This window comes from Ammospiza caudacuta, chromosome 31 (assembly GCF_027887145.1).
Source record: "Ammospiza caudacuta isolate bAmmCau1 chromosome 31, bAmmCau1.pri, whole genome shotgun sequence".
Taxonomy (NCBI): Eukaryota; Metazoa; Chordata; class Aves; order Passeriformes; family Passerellidae; genus Ammospiza; species Ammospiza caudacuta.
The window spans coordinates 570,202-596,451 of NC_080623.1; the positions used below are offsets into that span (position 1 = coordinate 570,202).

General features: G+C 38.7%; 1 protein-coding gene across 1 annotated transcript; it reads right to left on the bottom strand.

Annotated features, from left to right (window-relative positions):
* Positions 1-1,212: 1,212 nt before the first annotated feature.
* Positions 1,213-23,239, bottom strand: LOC131569846 (synaptonemal complex protein 1-like). The gene is made up of 28 exons (XM_058822148.1): positions 23,131-23,239; positions 21,341-21,416; positions 21,132-21,178; positions 18,093-18,257; positions 17,633-17,700; positions 17,394-17,467; positions 16,019-16,077; positions 15,560-15,629; positions 14,919-14,992; positions 14,382-14,490; positions 13,827-13,858; positions 13,443-13,627; positions 12,936-13,003; positions 11,955-12,016; positions 10,809-10,912; positions 10,201-10,318; positions 9,875-9,945; positions 9,151-9,232; positions 8,240-8,302; positions 7,512-7,574; positions 6,543-6,659; positions 5,846-5,956; positions 5,090-5,182; positions 4,109-4,183; positions 3,789-3,848; positions 2,420-2,566; positions 2,021-2,107; positions 1,213-1,935 (listed from the first exon to the last, which is right to left on the bottom strand). Exons 1-28 carry the CDS (start codon positions 23,206-23,208, stop codon positions 1,792-1,794), a joined length of 2,502 nt encoding a protein of 833 aa, XP_058678131.1. The 5' UTR covers positions 23,209-23,239; the 3' UTR covers positions 1,213-1,791.
* Between the last annotated feature and the right edge of the window lie 3,011 nt (positions 23,240-26,250).

The window sequence follows — 26,250 nt, forward strand, 5'->3', positions numbered from 1 at the left end:
GAGGGAAGGTTCCAGGAGGTTTTTGTTCCTACCCAGAGCCGAGGCCTTTCCTGTTCCTCATCCTGCCCTGGCAGCGAGGGGCTGGGGGAGCAGCAGAAAGGGGCAGAGACACAGCTGGGACAGGGACTTTGACTCCTGCCCAGGGCATTCCCAGAACGTGTGGAAGAAGGATCAGTCTGGAAAGAGGGGGAAGGAGCAGAAAGGGGGGGATGCTGGCAGTGATGGCATTTGTGTGCCCTGCTCACCTGGGCACAGACGAACACCCACCTGCCTGTGGGAAGCAGGGAATGAATTCCTGGCTTTGCTTCCTTGCACAGCTTTTCCTTCCCCCATGGACCTGTCTGTGTCTGAGCCCAGGAGTTTGGGCCCTTTGTCTCTTTCACTCCCTGGATTCTCCCCCCTGGGTGCTCCAGGGAACTGGGCCTGAGGCCAGAGAGAGAGACAGGAGAGATGGAGCCGTGCACTGCTGCCATGGCCACAAGCAGGGCACCCTCATCCATTAATGAAAACAGGCACAGAAAGGGGCAGATGTGATTTTACACCCTTCCCTGCTGTTTGCATTTCCTGCAAGCTTTCTGCAGTGTTGCTGGCAATATTTTTGTACTTTTTCAGGTGATTGACACAGCACCTCACAGGACACACTCACAGGATCAGGAGAATTATGTGATACACCATGGATTCATGTCCCTAAAAAATACCAAGGCTCTAATTGATTAGTTACTGTTTGAGTCTAGAAGTGGGCAGTACAAACTTCTCATTTTTCACTTTCAGGTGCTCATGGGGAAAGCACAGCATATTCTTCCAGGTCTTTGCACAATATTTGTTAGCTACGTACAATAACAAATCTCATTTGCATCACTGCTCAACAGCTCAACATAAGGAACCCAAACTACTGGCCTATCCCTAAGACTACACAAAAATAATAAAACATATGTTTTGCTTCCCACTTCAGCTGCATTTGGGATTTTTGATTTTTCATGATATTTTAAGATGTACTTGTAGTTTTCTTGTTATGTCTAGGCTCTGAAGTAGGGTTTGTCATTGTTGTGAAACCAAGATTAATCAAGGATTAATACAGAAATAGATGTTCTAAACTATCCTTGTACTTGTGCTGGTCCCTAGGAAGGCCCAGTGGGTGATTTCTGTCTGTGTTCAAATATGTAAAGCAACAACAAATAGTCCCACACTTTATATTTCAGATAAACAATTTAATGGCATCTTAACATTGTCTTCACAATCTTATAACATGCATATTTTACTCCTTATGAAGCTGAAATCTTTTTAAATACAAGTAATTCTACTGAAATTGTAGAAGTTTCAAAACCATTTTAACATACTGAAAATAAAAAAATCTAAAAGACCGGTCTAACAGCCATTAAAATGCAGGAAAAAGCAAGTGGACTTCAGTAAAAGAACATTCATTTAACAGCTACATTTTCTCCACTAAGTATTTATGTGTTAAGAGAAACAGAGTAAATGTAAAAGAACAGAAGTTATTTAAAACTAGAATTTCTAATGCTAGAAACAGCTTTGAAACAACTTTCTATGTAGTTCTATTTATTTCCAAATTTAAAACTGGCCAATTTTTTTCCCAACATTTTGAAGCACAAGGGAGGAAAGGTGCAAAATGCTCTGCAGGGGTTGCAGTTATGGATCTCTAAAGTTTATTTGTGTAAAGGAATGAACATAGTATTAAACACACTGAGTATGACAGAAAAATGCAACAAATCACTAACTCTGAGAGAAAAACAGCCCTGCAAGAAATGCCAGGGCACTGGATATTTCTGCATTTTAAGCAAAGAGCTTTACAGCATCTTTAATTTTCCTTTTCCTGTCCATTTTGGAGAGGGCAGTCCAGCCTGCCTCGCGCATTCTCCTCATGGTTTTGAGTTTCAGAGCAGAGCCTGGAGATTGCACACTGCATGGAGCTGGGCTCTAGGAAGGAAAATAAAGCCATCCTTTAGTTTCTGTTAACAATCTGATTAACTGCTTGGTTTAATCTTAGGAAAGGCTAACATACCTTTTTTGGTGCTGTGGAATGTAGTTGTGAAGCTTGTGGATAATCTTTGTACAAATTTTTAAACATTTCTTCTTCCGAGACTATGCTCTATTAAATTAAAAGTTAAAAGTTAAATTGAAAGTTACTTAGTCACACTATATTAAAAATACTTTTTCTTTCCCCCTAAGGATATTAAACTATGAAAAAAAAAGTTAAGATGTCATTATGAGGCTTAACAGTTCCATAAAAAGAATGTTAATTATGTACATACAGCTACAATTCCAGAAAGAACCAATAAATTAAAAATATACACATAAATATTGGCTTGAATGTGGAAGCCCAAACTCTTTATTTCCATTCTCAGCCCCAGCAGTGAGCACAAAGAGCTGCTCAGCACATGATTTGTTCTCTGGCTCTTACCAGGAGGTCAGTGTGCTCAGAGCTGTCTGACTGAGTGTCCAGCTGCACAAGCACTTTCTGCTTTTTCCTGCTGCTCTGCTCTGCAGGCAGGTTTGTGCTTCTTCCACTCTGCATTTTATCCCTTGGAGGAGTCTTTATAACATATGTCTGGGAAAGAAAATGTTTCTCTTTTTAGATTATATTTTATGGGGTAAGTATGGAATCTAAAGCCAAACTCAGGACCCAGTTTACAGTCTGAGTGTCCAAGAATTCACCTGAGAGAAATGGTGGAACTCTGATCTTTCCATCCAAACATGGAGCAAAGATCCAAACAAAGTGGGGTGGGGTATAAATATCATTTTTTATACTATTTTTGTTGCCAAATGAGGAGAATGAAGGGGAAGCTATGGAAGAGCTGAGTTTCATGGCACATTGTATTTAAGTTCCCCATGCTTATCTGCAGAAATTTAGGTTATTCTGAACTGTAGCCACTCCATTGGACTCTATCAAACATCAAAGAAAATGGGAACAAACAAAACTGCAGGAAAAGGCTTCCAGAGAAAGACTGATAGCTATATCAAGATTGGTGTTACTTAAAATAGTTTTTTCATTAGAAGTTAAACTGAGAAGCATTGAATGGTCCAGTGCAACCCTTTTTTTGACAGATAACATCAAAATGCTGCTGGATTCCATTGTTCCAATATGAAAACCACAAGTGAACTCCTGACAGGAAGAAGGGTGAGTTCTGCAGTCAGGACTACTTTGATACTTTGACCATTTTTACAGCTATATCAGCTTTTTTCTCTTCCATAGAGGAAAAGTGCCTTTACAAATGGACACTTTTAATATAAGTAAAACAATTGTAGAGAATAAAAAAATCAACAACTGAGCAAGAAAAATTACACACTGGGAGCCCTTCCAGAAACTGCTCTCTAATATCTCCATGGAATGGTGTGACCCTTTAAAATCCCTTCTTATCCCAGGGGAAAAAAAAAAATCATCTACAGAGAAGTAAGAAATACAGGTAGAAAAATGCAACCAGAAAAATTCACTGTTAGGAGTTACAAAACTTCAATGTTGGACTGCCCAAGGGGCTTCCTGTTCAGAAGAACACATTTTTTATTTTTACTTTTATCTTTTTAATTTTAGGAATATAATTTGGAGACTTTCTATTTTTTACATGAATAGATTCACTGTATAGATCTAAACAAGGTTTAGGAGTACCAGGAACATAAGTCTGTATTTTCTATAATTTAAAAAGTTTGAAGTCAAAAGCATTCCAATGTCTTTTGTTGAATGCAAATAAACATGTCATTGTCATGGCATTTCAATTGATTCTACACATATAAACACTCCCAAATTCTAAAAGCAATTAAAAAGTTCAAGTTACCTTGTGTTTCTTTTCACTTTCAGGAATCATACTGCCAGAGTGCTCTTTTACGAAATTCTCCTACAAAAGAGTTATGTGACAGCAAGGAAATATTTATTTGATTTCAGTTGTTAAAAATGTTCTTGGTGTAATGACAGAGCACAGTCTATAATCACAGACTGCTACAAAGTTCACACAAAAATATGACCAGATTTAGCACAACCCCAGCATTCCAAAGTCACTATTTTTCTGTTCAGTTTCATTTCTAATCCAGCTCTTCCCACAGCACAAGCCCAGGCCACACCTCTCACGCCCACTGCTCAGGGAATAAAAAACTCCACCTTTTCTTCCATTTCTGCTTTCAGTTGTTCCTTAAGGGAGGACAGTTCCTTTTTCAAACATGACAGCTCATTTTCCTACAAACCATTAAATACAGGACAGGGTTAACTATGCACAGCCCAGAACAGTCCCAAGTGAGACAGGGACTAATTAACAGGGACACTCATTAGGTACACAAGATAATTCTATTTGCTTTTCAGCCCTATACTTGAAGCTTTGCTTTAGCTTGTTTAAAAAAGACTGAAGCACTGTTAGAAACAGGTACTTGATCAGAAGTGTTCAAGGTAATACCTTAAAACCCTTGGGAGAACAGGGGTGAGAGGGCACAATCTAAATATTTAAAACAAAAGTTTCCTATTCAAAGTGGGGAGTCAGAACATGACCCACTACCTGGAGGAGCAGACACAAACACACTGCTACTCCAATTTCTTTTTAGAAACATTTTGAGTTTTTAGTGCCCAGAATAAGATCTGGTGCAGCAGGTTGGGTGGGATTGCTACTAGTAAAAATTCAAACCACACTGGAAAAGTTCCCAGAGAACTGTCTCTGGTGGGAAAGACCCCAGAGCACAGCAGGAAAAGAAACTTTTGAAGCAAACTGAAAAAAGATCTTTAGAAGTCACACACTGACTGAAAATCACATCTTTTGTCTCTCTGTGCTGTGGGTGGGCAAGAGGGAGGGATTGGGAAAAAAAAGTGTTTTAAAGGTTTATTTTAATTCTCATTACTCACTTTTAATTCTATTAATAATATTTTTTTTATACTATTTAAGTTTGAATCTGCTTTACCCTCAAAGTGTTTTTCTCCTAATCTTTATCTCAACTCAGTCTCTGAATTTTTCTTTCCCCTCCACTGCTCAACTACAGCAGAGAAAAATGAGTGAATGTTTTTTTGTGTGTGCCTGGCACTTAGCCAGTATAAAACCACTCCACAAGGACATCAGCCCCTTCACTGAATTATTGACCATTGCAAAGTACTCCTTACCAGTGCTCTTTCTGATGATATCTGCTTTTGCTGTTTCATTTTGTATACTTTTAACTCTGCATCTTTTTCTTCAACCAATTTATCATATTCATTCTGTGGTAAAAAAACCAAACCAACAACAAACTCAAAACATGTGACTAAATGTTACAATTATGGAGTTATCCAGTCTTAAAACATCATTTTTTCAAACCAGGCTCTTAAGATTCAGAAAGAAAAGATTCGTTGATGCTTCTGCACAAACTGTAAAACAGAAAATGCTCAATTCAAATATTATTTTGTGGACTGGCAGAGAGTGCTTTATTTCTGTGGAGCAACATGTGCTCAGCACTAAGAGCCAGCTGTGCCATCTTTATTAATGCATCTGCTAAAGATATTGCAAAATGAGGAATAGAAAGGTAAACTAAAATGTGTCAGGCTAAACTGCTGACAGTCACTAGGTAACCTCTGAGAAAGAGGCCAAACTGATACTGAAAAATATTGCATTCACAGGTATCAAAGGAAGCCTGAATTGAAAAAAAATCTAAAAATCCCAGAAGTTTAGATGACCGGAATTATCTGCCCATAGGAATCTTTTCAAAATCTTCAATGAATTTGATTTTAGATGATGCAAAGTCCAGCATGTGTTCAGCTTCCTTTTCCCAGACTCAGGCCTGTTTCTGCTTTTGAAAGGTCATTAACGTGGTGTCACAAGTTATAAACATGGTATTGACATGGTATCACACATTGCAAACCACAGGAAGCAGGAAAATCTCTGACCTTGTGCTTTTCCATCAGTGCCACCATCTCAGTTATCTTGTGCTGACATCTGGCATCAGTTTCTCTCTGTATCATTGCAGTTTCATCACAAAGCAACCTCATCTTTTCTACCTGTCAGTAATAAATTGCATTTCATTCATCAACATAACAATATATTTTTTTTTAAATCTTAATTTCTTCTTCCCCCTGTGGGTACAAAGTTTGCAGTCCCACTTGGGCTTTATTTGCTTTTAAGATCCCTTTCAAATGCCTCATCTTTTCTGCAGATTGTTTACATGGGCAAGATCAAAGGTACAGCCATGGCAGGCAAGCTCACTCCAAACCAAAAGGCCATTTCAAGCACTCTGCCCTAACATTTCTTAGCATTGCCATCAAAAAATGTGTGGGCAGAAAAATACTAATGTGGGAGAAGTTATAATCTAATTTAACTGGGCTGACTTTACACCAAGGGTGGAATTTCTTTGAACTATATCTTGAAAGAAAGAATTTTTAATTGAGTTCTCATTTTCAAAGACATATTCAAATACTTCAACCTAAGCACCTAACAGTACTAAAGCTTTGTTCACAGGGATTCACAACAAGTTCCATTTATGTTAATAAGACTGAAATATGAGCAAGGACTCTGGCCAATAAATCTTCATAAAAACATTTTAAATTAAAAAAAAAATAAATTGCAGTAAAAATTAACACCTCTCACCTCTTCACGAAGTTTATTTTCATTTACTTTTCTTGTTTCTATGTCTTTTTTATAGATGTCAACTTCTTCCTTATGTTGCTTGTTTATATTTTCCATCTCTAACTGCAATTTATTCACCTTTGGAGAATGCAGAATTGCTGCTGTTATTTATTTAGTAATTACTATGTTGATGATTTTTTCTTACCTCTTATTTTTGAGCACAAACACTGTTACTTTTCAGGTATGATTGAAGTGTTTCCTATTTAAAAGTTCAGGGGTTTTTTTTTAATAAAGAGTTGAACTTTGGCCTGAAGTGAGTTAGAAAATACTCAAAGGAACAATGGCAACAGCACAATGGGGAAGACTGCCCTAAGCAGTCACCCTAAATGCTTTGAATGCCTCAGGAAAAAACAAACACAGATGTTTGTTTCTTCTCTCTTGTAAATCTGTATCAGATTTTCACAGGTTTTATGGTACATTTTCCTCCCAGCTGGGCATTTTGATTACAGTTTTTCCTTTTAAGTTTATCATATGAATATCCTCAAAAAACTCCACTTTTCTTCAAGTGCAGTACCCAAAGCTGGACACAATATTCCCATCAGAGGGATTGCCACTGCAGAACACATTTAAAGAACACACTAAAAAGAGTAATATATATATATATATATGTATATATATGTCTTTTAAATGCTTTTCTGTTACAATGAGGTTGCTGAACCCTGTTCAGTCCACTATCAACAAAAGAAAAAAAAGGTAAGGAACAGATTAGAAGCATCATAATTGCAATTTGAATCCATCTCTTAAATGTCCAATAGCCAGTGCCGAATGATTAAAATGGAACCATCTTCTAAAAACTATGAGCTCATTCCTGCAAAGTCTGTATCCTAGATCCATAAACCAGCTCAGAATGTATTTAACAAGTATTATCATTACTTACACTGGGACTTAAAACACTCACCTCATCTTCTACATGATGTTATTTAAACCTACCTTCCCTTCATAAGTGTTGCTTTTCTTGCTTTCTGTAGTAATTTTCTTTTTCAGCACCTTATTCTGTTGAAATAAAACGAAACAAGCACTTTATCTTAATAAGTTCATAGAATTATGTCATGGTTTAACTGCATCAAGAAATTCCAGCTTTCATCAGGCAAATAACTCTCTGCTGTGCAGCTCAGGTTCCAGAACAATTCTTCAAACAAATGAATGTTCAGCTAATTTCTGTGATAATTACTGTTTCTTCATGGCCTTAAGAAAGGCTCCTCCTGAGCAGCAGCAGGGAATAACAAATGAGGAGCAGAATGGGAATTAAAACTAAGATGCTGCTGACAGAAGGTGTGAAGATGTCATGACCAAAAATACAAGTTATTTATTTTTACACTGAAGTTTATACAATTTGTGCTAGTGCAGAATTCTTTTCTACTAGTGATAACTGAGATACTCATACAAGTACATAAATAACACTATGCACTAAATGAAAAAGAGTAGAAGTTTATTAAAGATATTATTTTTGTAATTGCTTTTTTCAAATTAAGGCTCATTACACAAATCAAGTGATTCCAAAGCTGACTCCCTAGTTTGCTCAGGGTTAGGATAAAAAAGGAGAATTTTTAAATTACATAGGTGTATCTAAAGACATCACAGCAGACACAAACCTGCTGAAAAGGCAATCCAAAGTATAATGTGTTTATGTATTTGTGACATTTAAAATCTCTACACACCTCCTGTTGCAACTCTTCCATGCATTTGGTTTTATTTTCCACCTGTTTCTTCAGATTATTCATCTGAAAGAGATATTTCAGACGTGAATTAGTAAGTTCAACAAATGACTCCCTATGTGAGCAATTCCTGTAAATGTTCTCAAATCTGCCCTTGCACCAGTCTGGTTTGTTCCAATGGGACTGAAACACCAGCTGACATGTTAGAATAATCAGAGTTTTAGCCATAAAGTACCACAAGATGTTAATTAACAGCAGTGAACCAGTTCCTTAGTGGTTATGGAATTAAGAAAGAAGAAGAAAAAAACCCCCAGCATTTTCACAATTTAAAAAATGCACTTGTATGAAGTTCCCTACATCCATGAAAAAATGAATTTTCCCAATTATTTTCTACAATCTTCAATGGCTTTTCCTTTCTTGAAATTTCATTTTCAGTTCTCTTAACCTGAAATTAAAATTGTAAATATTAGGCTTTTACAATGAAATTTTGAAATCCATTCTAATGCTAAAAACCCCAGGTTGCTTTGAACCAATAGAAAGAAAGTAAAAATGTTTGTATCTATTTAAGCTCAAACTCACAATACATATAAAAAGCTAATCCAGAGCCCATCCATCACTGAGTGGGTATATGAAAAACAGAAAAACAGGTTCTCTGTTTGCCTGAAAACAAACAAATCTTTAATATTAAACTTCCAGCAAAGAGTGAACATCCCAGTGACTGTGCTTGTCTTTTGAAATACCAGGGCTCACATGTGGACACACAAGGGCACAGCTGGCAGCAGCTGGGAAAGAAGAAACCTCTGGCAGAGATCACATCCCCCAGGCAGAGCTCTGCAGAAAAAATCCCAACAAAGATTTTACATTGAATGCTGCCCTGCAGGTTCTGTAAGATATTTTCATGACACAGGACATACATTTTCTTCTCTTTCATCCAGTGTACTTTTCATCTCTTCACCTGTCTTTGCCATTTTCTCCTTCAAAGACTCCAGTTCATTTCTAAGTACCAAATTAACAAACATTAGTATATATTTACATATTGCCTTTAACTTGTTTTCAGTACTTCTAATAAACCCATATTTTATTTTCTAAAAAGAGATGCTAATGTTGATGGGAACTTCATAAGCTGCTCAATGAAAATGTTCTTGAAATGCAGCAACAGGCCCAGTAAGTCAATATGTGAACTGTCCATACTTCTTTTAAGTAGGAGAAGATGTTCCAGGAACCCCAGAAAAATACATCCTGACCTGGACTATTGCAATGCAGCTGTGAAACATGGGAGCTGCCTATTGAACTGGGGATACAGAGAGTAACTCTGATCCAGTTTTGCCTTGTCACATTTCATCCATAACCTTCAACTTCCATTTGAATTTCCTTCACACCTGAGATGTCTAATGCAAAACAAGACAGCTCTTACTATGGAATACAAAATGACAGCAAACATTGTATCTGCAGCAATTGGTATTTCTAATCTGAGAAAATTTCTACTTGGCCAACAGCAATTCTGAATAGTTTCTGTTTAGCTATGTAATCTAGAAAAACATTAATCAAAAAATCCCAGAAAGCAGCATTTGAACACAACTAACTATTTGAGTCTACTTCCTTTAACAATATCAGTTAATAATATTTGCTTTTACTTGCCTTAGCTGGCTATTTGCCTCTTCTAGATTTTCAACTAACTGCTTTGTATTGTCTTCTTTTTTCTTACTATCCTAAATAAAGACCCATGTGTCAGCAAAGAAATAAAATTCAAAGTGACTTCTTAAAAAATTCAAAGCCATCCAAAGCACACAGACCTGCCTTGTTCACAAGTGTAAATACACTTCCTTTCCAATTCAAATACAAAAAGTAGCTCAGGTACTCTACAGACCCAAGTCATGTTGCAGCTCATCATCTAATTTGCAAAACTGAGTCATTTGTCAAACTGAGTATTGTCCTTTCAAGAAAGCTGGAAGTTTACAACTTGCCTCTTGTTGTTCTTGCAGTTTCTTGAGTTCTGCAGCCACAGCATTTTTCTCTTGTGCTGTTTGTTCTTTCTCTAGTGAAAGCTTACTGAGATACACTGTTAGCTGTTCATTCTTTAACCTAATTTAAAACAAATGGCCAAGAGGAATAAGAAGATGCATTTTGAAATCTCCTTTTAAATTAAACATACCCATTATCAAGTGTCATTCCATGCTGAAAGAAGTCTAGGCCTTTATCTACAAATATAAGCTTTGCAGCAGAGTCAGAGAGATGTAAAAAGGTGACAGAAGAAGGAAAGAAAATCAGAGTCAACTTTTATATAAATATAATGGTTAGTGAAGATGATGTATTTTAAAGCAAGATTAACAATGAATTCAGAAACTTCCTCTTCTTGTTAAATAAGTCAGAGAGATATGGAACAACTACATATGCCATAGAATACATATAAATAGAGAAAGGTGAATTTAGAAATGTAAGTATATAAATAATGTCATATATGTGGTTCAAAACTTCCATTAGAAAACAATCATAGTTCATTTCACTGTGGATTAAAGCAACTTCTATATTACACCAAAACTAATGAAATATTCTATTTTCAAAATGGTCATACGCCTCTTGTTCAAGATCTGTTTTCAGAGTCACAAGCTGCTTTAAATAATCTTGTTCCTTCTCAGCTGTACTTGTCAGCTGTGCTTTCAAACCATGGAATTCTTTCTGCAAAATGAAAAGGAAGAGTTTTGAGTATCCATGTGCAAACTCCAACTGCTGGAGGTTATCAGACATGAGCTAAGAGCACAAGGCTTTCAGAAGAACCAAACAACATCCATGCCATGGATTATCTAGATTGCATCTTTCCAATCTCTGCTGGGATCTGGAAGTGGCGTGAGACAGTGAACTGTGACACCAGTGCTGTTCATGTCTGTCCCCTGCTGTGAGTTTCATTACCTGGGCTGCAAAATTAGGGTGGGACCCTGCTCTGGGTGCTGTTTCTTATGTATAAACTTGTATACAAGTTCATGATGTGCAACTTCACTATTTCTAAAAATATGTTACTATTGCCCTACTTCAGACCTCTCTCATTTGGAGAGCATTTTCATTTCTCTCTCCACATTTTTCTCTCTCTGCATATTTTCTACAGTAGCCTCAAGATTCTTCTTCAATCAAAGTCCTCCAATTTGCCCATTTTAGAAAATGAGTGAAACTCAGTACAGAACACTCAATGCACAGATTATAACAACAAGCAGACACACCTGATTTCACACTATCTTAACTTGAGTTGATATGGATTCTTGTTAGGCTTCTAAATATAAAATCATAATGAAAATAAACTTCTGTTAAGAGTGTATTTCATATAGCTTTGACTTCTGTGACAGAAAATGGGCCTGTGTCACAGCACAGAAGGGTTCACAGAGGCCAGAGCTAATTACCTTCCTGGAAGGAAGAAATAATGGGAAAACTTTATATCCAGAGGGAGTGGCATTTGAGTGGGCATGAACAAAGAAGAAATAATCAAAAACCTTGAGAAGGAAAACTAAAAGCACAAGAGACAAGAAAAACCAAAAACATGGGAGACAAGAAAAACAGAGGCGATAAAGAAGTTCTTAAAAGAAAACACTGAAATTGTGTGTGAGAAAGTTTAGTAGAAATGTTAAGGTAGACTAGATGGTGTTTATTTATGGCATTTAAGATACTTACTAAGCAAGAGGAATTTCATATGAAGAGCAAATGCCATGAGATTAATAAAATGAACATTTACCAGAGTTTCTGACAGCTCTTCAAGTTGCACTTCTTTATCACATTTTACTTTAGTCATCTCTTCTACAGCACATGGAATGTAAAATTAATGGAACAGGAATAATTTTTCATTATTAGCAGGCAGTATAAAACATTTACCCTTTTGCAATACCCAGTTCTCAAAACTTGTTGGATTAAGTGAAGAAAATGAAAAGCTAATTTATGACTTAATCTAAATGTAGATTTGAAAAGATGATTCAGACATTAGCAAATCTATATCTGAAGAGAAGCTAAATATTTATCCTAAATAAAATTTAGAGCCTATTATGTTTTCCACAATTATAGCTTCAAATAAACCATGGACTGTAAGACTGGAGTATTCTCCAAGTATTGATGCACCTGCATTGTTCCAGAAAAAATCTGAACTGCTGAAGGTATCAGATGGATATGATGAGAAAGGAAACCAGTTGTTACTAACTTCCAGATGGTTTCTGTGTGCACAGTCACAATTCTGGTATTTTTTACAAGTTCTCAACAGCAAGGCAGAGCTCTTACTCTGGGGACTAAGGAGCACATCCCTAGAAACCACAGGGTATCAAATTGATGATATTTAAAGAGAACCCCTGCCAGCATCATTCCACTTCCAGCATGGGGAGGGTCACAGAAACCTCCATGGGAGGGTTTTATCTCTGCTGCAGAAGTCACTCCTGGCACCTGCAGTGCTGCTGCTCTGCGCTGCAAACCAAAATGACCTGCAGAGGAATTCATGCATGAATGGTCTGACTATTGGAGCTGTGCACAGCACTGCCCTTTGGCTGCTGCCAGTACCAATGACCCCCAAAGAAAAGGGATCAGCTGAGTAAAAATAAATCCAGGCATTCCTGACAGGTACAGGTACTGTAAAATCATTTCTTCAACTACTAGAGACAGTCCATTTCCAGAAAAGAGCAGAAAACATTTTTATTACTGCCCAGCTCATTTTCTGCCTTTCTACAAGCCTTACCCAGTTCAGCAGATTTATTCTGGAGCTCCAAGGTAAGCAGCTTTGAATCATCTTCAGATTTCTTTAATCTAGGAAAATGGTAAATGAAAAATACCAAATGTAGAGTACAAAGCACTGCATTTGAAACTTACAGGACAATAAGACAAAGTCTTACCACAAGCACTTTAAGAACATTTAACTTTTAACAGGCAGATAATTTATCTGCCTGCAACACACATCAAATTACAGTTTTACAACCTCAGAACAGTAGACATAAAAGTAAACAAATATATATCTACAGAAATCTGTATTTTTTAAAGACAGAATTATGCAAGTTGAAGGGGGCAAAATTTACTTTTTATACAGTATCAACTATCGCAAACAAAAAAAAAATTACATAAATTCTCTGCATTTAGACCACTGTGTGAAAAAAACCTCCAAATTTCAGCTTCATTTCCAATTGTTCTTGGTTTTGTTATAGACTGCAACCTGTAAGATCACTCTTAGAATTTCAACTCATTAATTTACCTATTTTGCTCTTCTTGCAGCAAGCTTTTCAAATTGGCAACAGAAGTCTCAAACTCCTCTGTCAGGGCTGCAAGCAAAGCCTTCATTTTTTTACATTCTTCCTCCTGCTCTTCCTTTTCTCCAGTGACCTGAATTAATGTTTTCACTGTAGTCTGGAATTCAGTTTCCAAGTTCTTCTGAGCAACCTTCAAGACATGATATCATTTCTAAACATGTTTTCCAACAAACAGCTACAGCTGTTTCGTGTCTAAAGTATCCATAATTATTTATGCAAATGATCATCCAGTCTATTTCTACTGTAAAGCTATAAGTAAGGGGTACCTCTGCCTTTTGCAATGAAATTTTAGCCTCTTCCAGCTCTACCCTCAAATGTTCTTTACTGACCTGGGATTCCTTTAACATTTCTTCATTATGTACTAAACAAAAAAAAAAAAAGTTTATATTGTTAAAAAAAGGATATTTACTAAAAAATGCTGCTAAAAATGGAAAATTACATACATTTAAAGAATGTAACAAAGACCAATGGTACTGACATCATCTACTATAAAATGATAGATAAAATTTGAATATAGATGGCTTAAAATATTGAAAAGTAAGTTCTGAAAAGTAAGTTTCCTCAGTGACATCTACCTGACTTTAAATTTGCAAAACTGAAGCAACATATTTTCCCCTTGCAATTTTCAAAAGCTCTCACTGCTTGACTCACCCTAAAAACTGCCCTGCCAGTCCTGCTCCCACATGAGCAGCTCCTGTTCCAAACAAAAATAAGGCCTTCAAGGCCCCAAAATTCTGCTGCCAACCAGCAACAGAATAAGACTATCATGGCCCTGTTTCCTATGCTTCTAATAAACAATTACATATAATAAATAAACAATCATAAACAACTACATTGAAATTCTGTAAACAATTACATTTAAATACAGCAGGCAGAACTCTTACATTTTGCTTCCATTAAGTCAGCAATCTTATTTTGTGATGTCTGCAGCTGAGCCTTGATGTCTTTTATGACATCATCTTTTTCATCTCTCTGTATGGTAAGAGCTGAAATCTAGAAAAATGCAGGAAATATCATCATGAAGTCTGGAAAAGGGACAGATAATAATTTTCATTTGTACCCCAGCTATGATAAGCAGACATTTTGCTGTCATTGAAGTTAGATTAGATAGATAGATAGATAGATAGATAGATAGATAGATAGATAGATAGATAGATAATATTTGGCTAGATACAATCTTAGCCAAATATTGATCAAGTCACATTACTCTAAACAAAATGTTCTCCAATTCAAAATCAAACCATCAATTCCAGTAGACTAAAGGTACTGAAACATCATTAAACTTAGCAGAATTTGACTTAAAAGCAGCTTCAGACATTATTTTGTCTTTTTTACTAATACCCAGAAACACTTCTTGGCTCTTGCATTGCACCTTTAGGCACAAATAAAGCTCTACATATTAGCTGGTAAAATAAGCAAACCTGCTTTTCCTTTTGGCTGACTTCCAGTCTGCATTCTTTCTCAAACTTGTCCACTTTTTCCGCTTCTTCTTTTACTTTGGAGATACAGTAACATCCATAGTTAACATTCTAGCTGAAATATACTCCAAGTTCAATACAACTTCCACTTTAAGATTGCTTGGAATTCTACAGCTCTACCATTTGTTTTCCAAGAGTAATTGTTGAGGCAATGTTTGATTTTATAATCAAAATACAAACAGAAAAGACCATGTGAAAATGAAACAAGAACATAGCAGGCTATACATACAGAGAGAGAGCATTTAGCTAAAGTTTCTGTAGCTATACACTAGTGGATTCTCATTTAAATAAACAAACTATGTGAAATAAATATTGATCTCTAGACTGTACTTCACAGACAAAACTTCAATTTTGAGTGACTGTTTGAAAAATAAAGTTTCAGATTTGGCCCAGTGGAACAGCAACAGAAGCGGCCAGGCAGTGACCAAAGGCAGCATGAATAAAAGAAGGGTCCCAGTGTCTCAGTGTGAGCTGCTCACCATTCCAGCACTTCACATCTGCCTGCCCTGACACTGCGTGTGTAACACAAGCTATGAAGTACAAAACTGAGCCAGCTGCATAAACTCAATAAACAGAATTCTCACATTTGAAACTCATTTCCAGTCTGTCGTTCTCTGCTTGCACACAAAGCTCTTCAAATGCCACTGTCATTCTCTAAAAACAAAATTTAATATTTGAAGTTCAATATTGGAAACCCTGGAACTTCTCCAGGGGCTGCTGCCCACCTCAGCCACTCTGAGGAACCAGCAGGGAGGTGAAACAGAGCCCAAAAAGAAGCCAGAAGTTGTGGCAGTGACCCAGCACTACGCACACATCACCCAGATCATAGGGATCTACATCCCACACACTGCTGCACTTTCTCCATTGAATGTGTTTGATGTAACACAAAAATAATTCTTGAAAAGGGATTGAAAACCCAACTTCCTGCATCACACATGACATGATACCCACACATGATGGATACAAACAGTATCCCAACATAAACATGGCACTCAGCTCAGCTCACATAACTCACATTCCTTTCATCAAGCTTGGTCACTTACTTCTACGTTGCTGTGAAGTTCCTCATACAATTGTATTGTTGCTTCCTTTTCCTGTTCATCTATCAAAGCAAGAACATAGGAGAAAGTTTTTCTTTTGAACAAGAATGCCAGCTGCCCAAGTCATAATACTTAATCAGCATAATGAATTAAAAAAGGAATTATCAGCTCCTTTCTTATTAAATAAGTCATTATGAAACATGGTGCCAAAAGTTACAATCTAAAAAAATTTAGAATCTAGGGAAAATGTGTATTTCATTGAAACATTGAGCAAGCTCAGCTTTTAAATTTCCTTCCCAAGATATTTTTTTCTGTGAAAAGTGTAATTCTGGATCAGCTTATGTGACCATATTAATTATTATAGTATTAATGCTGTTGAATAATAATGTATCAAAACTGTTAGTATTTATAAACTGCAATCTATAACCACAGATCTGTCATAAAATTGCAACACTCCATGTCCATATTTTCCTTCTTTTCTTTCCCTTTTGTAATTGATAGAAAACAATTAAAAAGAGAACAGTAACAGAAACAGGTATCAAAAAAGAACAGTACATCTATGCACTGTGTTTCTAGAATTAAGTGTATTCCAACTATTCTAGTGTTTCTAGAATTAAGACAAAAAAGACACAGACACTTCTTAAGTATCCACGATCAAGTTAGTAAAATTCTAAATTGCATATAAAGTAAAATTCCCAATCAAGAACATGTTTTAAAACCTCAAGAATTTAAACTTCATTAGGTTATCCAACTGTCTTGGCTTGTTCAGTTTCATGAGAAGAATTCCAGTTACTCATTATACCTTGGGGTTAAGACCTTTTTTCCCCACAAATGTGTGATGGCTGAAAACATGGAAATGTCAGCTCTGGAAATTTGTTCCAGAGTGCTGGGAATTTAGAGTAGATTCTACTGCCTAAAAACAGGCATGAAGTGTCACTTCTTATGTCTGAATATATTCCCAGAGTGTGGCTGGGACTGCAAAGCTTCAATGGGCTGAGCAGCCTTGGGGAGCCCTGCCCTGCCCTGCAGTGGCTCCAGTGCCAGTCGGGGCTGTGGGCACTGCCTCAAACCTGGAGCACTGTTTGGGCACCCAAAGAGCTCCCAGGCTGGCAACCTTGCAGCAAACAATTTCACTGCCTTCAAAAGCCCTCTGCATTTAGCATTACAAACCACAAGTCTGTTAGACCTGGGGCTTCACTTCCAATTTTGTGAGCCACTTAAAATTCACTTCTCATTCTGAGAGCCACATCCAGTCGATCTCAACTGGAGAACTTCTCTGAACAACACGAGAAATTTCTTCTTCTTGCTTCTGTTTGTGAATTCAGAGCAAGCTAGAAGCACATTTACTCTGATAAATAAAAACTAAAAAAGCATTTACATTTGCTGGTCTTCTCTGTGAAACGAGTGTAGGTTTCCTTGAGCAGATTACACAGATGCCTCGAAGCAGCAGCTCTAAAGGAGGGAAAAATATCATGTTTGCACAGGAGTGCACAGTACTTTGTGCACCTAAGGAGTAACAATGGAAATGACCTTCAATATTTAACAGCTACATAAAACTGCCCATGTGAAAATGGATTATTTCCACCACAAAAATATATACTTGGTTCTATTACTTACTCTTTCAAGAGATCTTTATTTTCACATATCTCATCTTCCAGTTTCAAATGGAGTTTTCCATTTTCAAACTGATTTCATAGGGAACAAATGCAAAAAGACTGTTATTGGAAAATGTATTAGAAATGCACTTTGATTTCTCAAATCCCTCATGAAACAGTCATTTAGGGCATCAGTAGACAGAAGTCTGTTTTATCTGGTATTACATGCTGAGTCATCTTTTTCATGAAAGATGCAGTAATTAATGAACAATAATTTACCAGCAAATGAGACACTTACAGGTATATTCTTCATACACACACTCACACAGGACAGGTGCCTGCAACTTCTCAAAATAATCACTTTCTCAAGGCACAAACCAAACTGCAACAGTCTTTAATATTTAATTGTATCAATAATAGTGTCATACTGAATCAGGAAACACTGAACTTCATCTATTCAATGTACACTATACAATACTGGCCTGCAGTTCTTGAATGGCTTTATTCTGTGCTTCAATAATCTTTCTATTCTCTTGGAGTTTTCTTTCTTTCTGGTTTAGTTCAGTTTCCACAGTCAGTTTCCACTGCTTGATCTTCTCAGCCTCTTTGTAGAGTTTTGAGAACAATTCATTCATTGTTTCTGGATTCTATTAAAACAGGTTCCACAATTTAATCTCAAATACTATCCAATTTATAGTATATAATATCTAATTAATATTGTTGTAGATAACATATTTCTCTCCTAGAAACATCACAAGAGTAATATTTTTCCACAGATGGTGATATAAGCTTAGATATGATCAGGAGTCCAAGTTTAAATCTTTGTGCATCCTCTATGTATGTATCAAAAGGCATTACAAAGCACACAGGAGAAACAAATACAATTAAATATCCCAAACCCCCTTCAGACATCACCAAATAGATGGGCCTAAAGACATGGATAACTTCAGTCCACCAAAATCAATAAAAGTTTTGCCAGAATTATCAGTGAAGCCAAAATTCCTTCTAGTAGGTTCTTCCCACCACTTCTGTCCTCTCCTTCTGACAGACACTGCTGAGTTAAGTAAAAGCAGCTTCAGAGACTTTGCCCAAGAGTACCTGTGATATTGCCATGGACACACACAGAATCACAGAATCACAGAATAATGAGGTTGGAAGAGACCTCTCAGATCATCGACACCTGCCCTGACACCTCAACTACAGCACCAAGTGCCATGTCCAGTCTTTTTTTAAACACATCCAGAGATGGTGATTCTACCACCTCCCTGGGAAGAGCATTCCAGCGCTTTATTATTCTTTTGGTGAAAATCTTTTTCCTAATATCCAACCTATCCCTTCCCTGATGTAGCTTGAGACTGTGTCCTCTGGTTCTGTCAGTGCTGCCCTGTGGAAGAGACCGACCCTACCTGGCTCCAACCTCCCTGCAGGAAGCTGTAGAGAGCAATAAGGTCACCCCTAAGCCTCCTCTTCTCCAGGCTGAACATGCCCAGCTCCTTCAGACGTTCCTCACAGGGCTTGTGTTCCAAACCCCTCACCAGCCTTGTTGCCCTCCTCTGGATGTGCTCCAGCATCTCAACGTCCTTCCTAAACTGAGGGCCCAGAACTGGACACAGCACTCAAGGTGCAGCCTCAGCAGTGCCGAGTACAGGGGCAGAATGACCTCACTGCTCCTGCTGCCACATCATTCCTGATCCAGGCCAGGAGCCCTTGGCCTTCTTGGCCACCAGGGCACACTGCTGGCTCATATTCACCAGCACCCCCAGGGCCCTTTCTGCCTGAGCACTGTCCAGCCACACTGTCCCCAGGTTGGAACGTTGTAGGGGATTTTTGTGGCCAAAATGTGGAACTCAGCACTTGGACTTATTAAACTTCATGCTGCTGGACTCTGCCCATCCATCCAACTGATCTAAGTCTTTCTGCAGAGCTCTCCTTCCTTCCAATAGATCAACACAAGCTCCCAGCTTAGTGTCCTCTGCAAATTTACTGATGAAGGACTCGATGCCCTCATCCATGTCGTCTGTAAAAATATTAAACAGAACTGGTCCCAGTACAGCCCTGAGGGACAGCACTGGTGCCTGGCTGCCAGCTGGATGCAGCACCATTCACCATCACTCTCTGGCCGGCCATGCAGCCAGTTCTGAGCCCAGCACAGAGTGCTCCTGTCCCAGCCGTGGCTGCAGCTTCTCCAGGAGTGTGCTGTGGGACACAGTGCCAAAGGCCTTGCTGGAGCCCAGATACACAACACCCACAGCCTTTCCTGCATGCACCAGGCGGTCACCTGCTCACAGAAGGAGCCCAGCTTGGTCAGAGATGACCCACCCTTGGTAAACACCTGCTGGCTGGGTCTGATAGCCTGGCCATGCTGTGAGTGCTGCGTGATAGCACTCAGTATGAACTGCTCCATTATCTCACCTGCTACTGAGGCCAGGCTGACTGGCCTGGAATTACCAGGATCCTCCTTCCTACCTTTTTTGTACATGGGTGTCACACTGGCCAGTGTTCAATCATCTGGAACCCCACCAGTGAGCCACAACTCCTGATAAATGATGGAGAGAGGCCTGGCAAGCTCATCTGCCAGCTCCCTCATCACCCTGGCATGGACCCCATCTGGACCCAGGGATTTATAAATATCCAAGTGTCCCAGCAGTTCTCTGCTCACACACAGAGCAGGAAGGAAAAGCACCACCCTTGTGCCCTTAGAACACCTTGAAAGTGCCCTACAAGCAGTGCTGGGCCAGTGGTCGAGGCAGGGAGAGCAACACACAAGCCCTAAGGGCCCTTTGGTTCACTTACAACACTCCCAAACACCATCCTTGTTTTGGCTGCAATACACTTTTGTTACAGTCCTGATGGCACTTTAATAGCTTAGGATTAAAAGAGTCTAAAAAGTTGTCAGGAATACGAAAATCAGCAGAGAGAGCACAAGAAATGTGTTTTATTTTGTGGTAGCAAACAGTGTTTTGTAGCTGCAAAGTACAGAAGGTATTGCAAAAAAAATGAGCTGTACTGAATTGTGCTAAAGCAGAGATGTGCTGGCAAAGACACTGTGAGAAGAATACAGTGCTTGAGGAAACCACTGAATTCATTGTTTTACAGATAAAATAAAGCCAGACAAGGCAATTGGGATAATCTACTTCAGTTTTCCAAAGAATACTCTGACTTCAACCCTTCTGCCCCTCAACAGAATATTCAGAACCAGTTCCACAAGGATACTTAAGTGTTTAAATCTTACTCTAAATAAAGCTCATAGACTTCGCAGGCACTTCAAACAAAGAAAAAAACAACAACAATATTGCAATCACCCTAATTTTTAAAGATTTGTTTCCAGGCATGTTCACTAAATCACAAATATCTCCTCCAAGTTATTAAGCTTTAAACAGGAGACAGAAAACATTATTCCCTTTTGACTACTCCCTTTAGCCCTAAAATATCTACGGAATAATGCTTTAGGCACTGTTTGGGAACAAATTCAAAAGACCCCAAGGAATTAATTAGATGGGCAGAGTTGATACTTAGCTCACCTCTTCATCTACTTCAGAGCAAAGTTTCACTTGCTGTGAAATTGTATCTGAAACATGAAGAGATTTTGATCAATGTATTTCTAAAACAAGTAACAGTGAAACTGTATTTAACAGTTACAGATATGGAACTGTGAGACTACTCATGAAAATTAAAACTTGACAATATATAAAAATCTAAAGAAGGTGCATGGCAAACATTCCAGTTGTACCTGAATCAGTGATTTCGCCACGGCTCCACACATCGAATGGCAGCTTAAAGTCATCATCTGAACATCTATTAAAACCCTGCACAAATTAAAAAATTAGTTCCTTATGGGTAGATTTGTAAAAAATGAATTGTAAAATCCAAGGGAAAAAAATCCCTACAGATGATGTGAAAATAGAATTTATCATTAATAAAACAGCTGCCTACAATTTTCAAAGCCCAAGGTATTGGTAATGGCTTTGGAACTCACTTCTTACTTCCCAGTGGTTGATCAAACGGTTGGTGTCCTGCAGTTTGATTTATAGACTGTGGCCAAAGGGGAGCTTTCAATGCAGGGAACTCAGCAGCTTCTGCCTGTCTGGGCACTGCTGCATGGCAAAGGACTCAGGGAGACAAATTACTTTTTTCAAGACCAGTAGTTGATATTTCTTTTTTGCTTTACTTCCAAGGGCACTTCTAAACCATATCTGATTATGTGTCAGCATGAGAATACCCTTTTACAAGGTTTTGAAGTCACAGAAGTTCATCCTGTAAACAGCTAACTCATCTGCTGTCAGAATATCTCATCCCTAATCTCAAAATACTTCATTAGGAGCTTCGACATGAAAAAATAACTTGTGGAATTCCCGTAACTCAGTGTGGGGCCAGTACATTTTCACTGCACACCTGATCTAGTGAGACCAAGACACCAATGCCAGTGCGAGCATCTGAGTGGGGCCTGTGGGAATCCATAAAATCAGAGGGGTTTCAGAAAGCTGCAAAAGGCAGCCTCAGAGACAGCAGAACTGGGATTAGAGCCAAGCAGTAGCCATGAGATAGGTCAGCAGAAAAAATAATGTAAAAAGTAGAAAAGTAAGGACAAATAGAACAATGGTCTGTGTATTAACGTTTGGCTAGAATAACTCCCTAAGTTACAGAAAAGTTTATCTAGCCAGATATTAGGAAGTTTTAAGGTTAATAATGGAGCTATGTGCATTTTGCTTTAAGGCTTAAAAGCAGGTATTGTATTCAAAATAAGCAAGCATTGTTTTAACCAAAGGTACGTGTGCTTATAGTGCTTGGACTGAACTACTGTCAATGTGCTTTTGATTTGTGTGACTGGTCAAAAAACTTTTAAAGTAAGTTGTAACATTAAGTTCTTGGTCAGCTGCCTGGGATGTGAGCTGCTGGCATCTTCCCACTGTCATAACCATGTAATGAGACTGATGCTGGAAAATAAAACAGCTCAAGTCAGTTCCTCAGCAATCCCATCCCGTTGGTGATTTGTACACAGACCCCGGCCAGCGATAGAGCCCTGCTCGCTCTTTGGGCTGAATTACCCACATCAAACACGGACTTACAACACAGAGCGGATGCTTGAGAAGATGATTCCCTTCAGTTTTGATAGATAACAACAACAAAGGTCTTTGAAATTCAAACCAAAGATGTCTGTGCATGTGCCACACTAGGCATACACACAGAAATGAGTCCAGCACAGGAGCCGTCTCGGCCTATACAGGGGCAGGTGTGTGTGTGCTCCAGCCCGGGGCAAGGGGCAGGTGTGTGTGTGTTCCAGCCCGGGGCTCTTTGGGAGCAAGGGGCAGGTGTGTGTGTGCTCCAGCTCGGGGCCCTGCCGGGGCACTCCCCGGGCCCAGCACTGTCCCCGTGTCCCCGGAGAAGGGCCCCTGCGCTTTCCCCCCGTCCCCTCCTCAGCCGCGGCCTCCAGAGCAGCACAGCCCGAAGGGGCAGCCGGGGGAGGGGGGGGGGAAGGTGTGATATGGGCCGCCCTCAGCGGCCCCGCGGCCGAGCACTTACCTGGGATCTGCCCGCAGACACCTGCCCAGCGCTCAGACGCGGCGGCATGAACAATTTAAAGCGGTTTTCCTTCTCCATGGCTCCGATAAAAGGGCGGGCGGGGCGGCCCCAGCTCCCGGCGGCCGCTGAGGGCGGGCGCGAAGGGCGGGAAGCGGCAGCGGCCCCTCAGCGCGGGAGAGCTCTGAGGGGAAGGGGGGGGTCACGCCTGCACAGGGAATAACTGGGAGAGCCCAGTCCTCCTGTGGCAAAAATGCGTATTTTATGATTGGCTTTTCGCGAATATTAAAATGAATATTATATGTGTTTTGTCAGAAAGTTATGCTGTATTAATGTTATGAATAAGAAGCTTGACTAGGCTAATATTCAAGCAGCAATCAATTTATTATTTAATATGGTAAAGTATGAGCAATACAGCGCTGGGTACAGTGGGGGAAGTTTTCCCTCCAACTGCACACCGATAATTGAGGGTTACAGGTATTTATAGGGGTACTCATCAGCTTTTTCAGCAGTTTCTGTTTCTAATTTTTTTACTCATCAGCAATTTTTATTCTAAATTATTACATCATGATTCTATACACTATTGTGATCTTAGTTTTTCAGGATGTATCTCAAAAGGAGTATCTCTAGATGGTGACGGTTTCATTTCTGAAAGAAGAAAGATGAATCTCATGTGGTGGGGTCTAGCACTTCAGATGTGTGTTCACCTTTTAATTGCAGAGACTATAAATCTCGTAACAGTGATGTTTAGCTTCTTTTTGGTCGAAACTATAAACTCTTGATGTGATGTTCATCTTCTTTTCTCAAGCTGTTTTTCTCTGCTTCAATAAGGCGTAAGATAAGCATATTTCTTTTATATATATTCTAAAGCTATAGTTTCAAGGATACAAGTAATATTCTAACATTATACTTCAAAAGGTTATTATTGCAGAACTCTTTATGGATTAAATGCAGGCAAAAAGCAACATTTTTAACACTTTAATTCTAATGCTCTTAAATCAACTAGGGTTAATTTGCAAACAATAGATAGGTTTAAGGCCTTTTTCTATGCTTTATTCTCTTCAGTTATTATTAGAATTCACAGCTCTCTCATTGTCGGGGTCTACACATTTCGCATTCACAACAACACACATCACCTCTTTGTACTTGACACGAAACACAACTTTGTATTTTACAATTAATTTTCTTAAGTAGTAGGTTAAATCTAGTTTTAGGGTATAACATAATGTTAAAATAGAAACCATGCTATGTGAGATACTTTTTTAAAGAAAGGACTTGCAGCGAGATAGCAGCCACAGGACACCTAAATCTTTCAGAGAAAGAGAATTTATTGCTCTCTTATCAGAAGAAACGAACTTCTTCCTGCCTGCTCAGCCATGAAGATGCCGTCAGCATTCAGAGCAAGAAGCTGACACTGACCAGACAGAATCCTGTGTTTGAATGGAATTTATGCATCATGGATGAGGGGTATGAATATGCAACAGGTTATTGTTTTTAAGGGTTAATCCTCTGTTAACCCGTGTCTTTTTTTGGGCTTATTTTGCCCAGAAAAGGTACCCGGATATCCGTAACTCTGTTTCTATTGTATCATATTGTCTTAATCCAAATTACCCAAATTATTATTACTCTAATTATATTGCTATTTTTATAACCATTTTATTACTTTTAAATTTTTATAAAACAAGTGATTGGTGTTTTTCACATCCTGTGACCCCCCCCCCCATGTTGTAAATGGTTCCCCCAGAAACATTGGTACATGGGATGTTGTGGCAGATACTGTGTGAAAAACGCCAATCACTTCTTTTTAAAATTTTCAAATTTTAGTAGTAATTAAATTGTTATAAAAAGATTAATATAATTAGGATAATAAAAATTTGGACAATTAAGTTTTAGGACAATATGAGACAAGAAGAACAAAGAGTCATGGATGTCCAAGTACCTTTTTCTGGGGAAAATAAGCCCAAGAAAGGACACAGGTTAACAGAGGGTTAACCCTTAAAAACAATAACCTGTTGCATATTCATACCCCTCATCCATGATGCATAAATTCTATTCAAACACAGGATTCTGTCTGGTCAGTGTCAACTTCTTCCTCTGAATGCTGACGGCATCTTCATGGCTGAGCAGGCAAGAAGAAGTTCGTTTCTTCTGTTAAGAGAGCAATAAATTCTCTTTCTCTGAAAGATTTAGGTGTCCTGTGGCTGCTATCTCACTGTAAGTCCTCTCTTTAAAAAAGTATCTTACATAGCATAGTTTCTATTTTAACATTATGTTATAACCTAAAACTAGATTTAAAACACTACTTAAGAAAATTAGTACAATATAACTTTTTAACACAACACATATAATATTAATTTTAATATTTGTTAAAAGCCAGTCATACAATATGCGTTTTTCACACAGGGAATGCAGGCCCTGGAGGCATCTCCTGAAGCTGGCACAGCCCCAGCAGATGGCATCGGTGAGGAGGGAGCTGCTGGGGGGCAGTTTGGAATAACTTTGCTGTCCTAGGGTGATGTTAGGACGCTTGTATCCCCAGTTGTCTGTTCTGTTTATGCTGGATACTATGTTCTGTGCTTTCAAGACTGGCTCTGAAGAGCGAAGTTTTGTTTTGGTTTTGCTCTCAGCCACTCCCCCACGGCTGGCGGGACACAGAGACAGGGCAGTACATGGTGCTGCTTTTGCTTTTTGCTTGGCTTTTTGCTTTGCTCTTGCTTCTGCTTTATTCCTGCTTTGCTCTTGCTTTTGCTTCTGTTCATTAATTAGTTTAGCTAAGCAGTCCGAATTTTTCCCTGTACTATTTCTCCTTTCCTTTTTTTAGAACCACTCAAACCTGCTCTGGACTGGGACCTGGGAAACACCAAGAGTTTGCACCTTGTGGCTGCAGCAGCTACCCCAGCACCTGAGGGACTGATAACAGAGCGACCGCCCCCAAGAGAGGCTTTCTGAATTTGTCATCTTTTTCAGACTGGTGAAAGAGTGATGTCACCCTGTATTGTTCATTTTGTGTGCTGGGGGTGCTGTGCCTGTTAAATAAACAGGTTCTTTCCACTTCTCTCCAGGGAATCCTTCCTGACCTGGTTGTGGGGAGGGGCAATGTGGGTTTGCTTTCTGGAGGGGCCC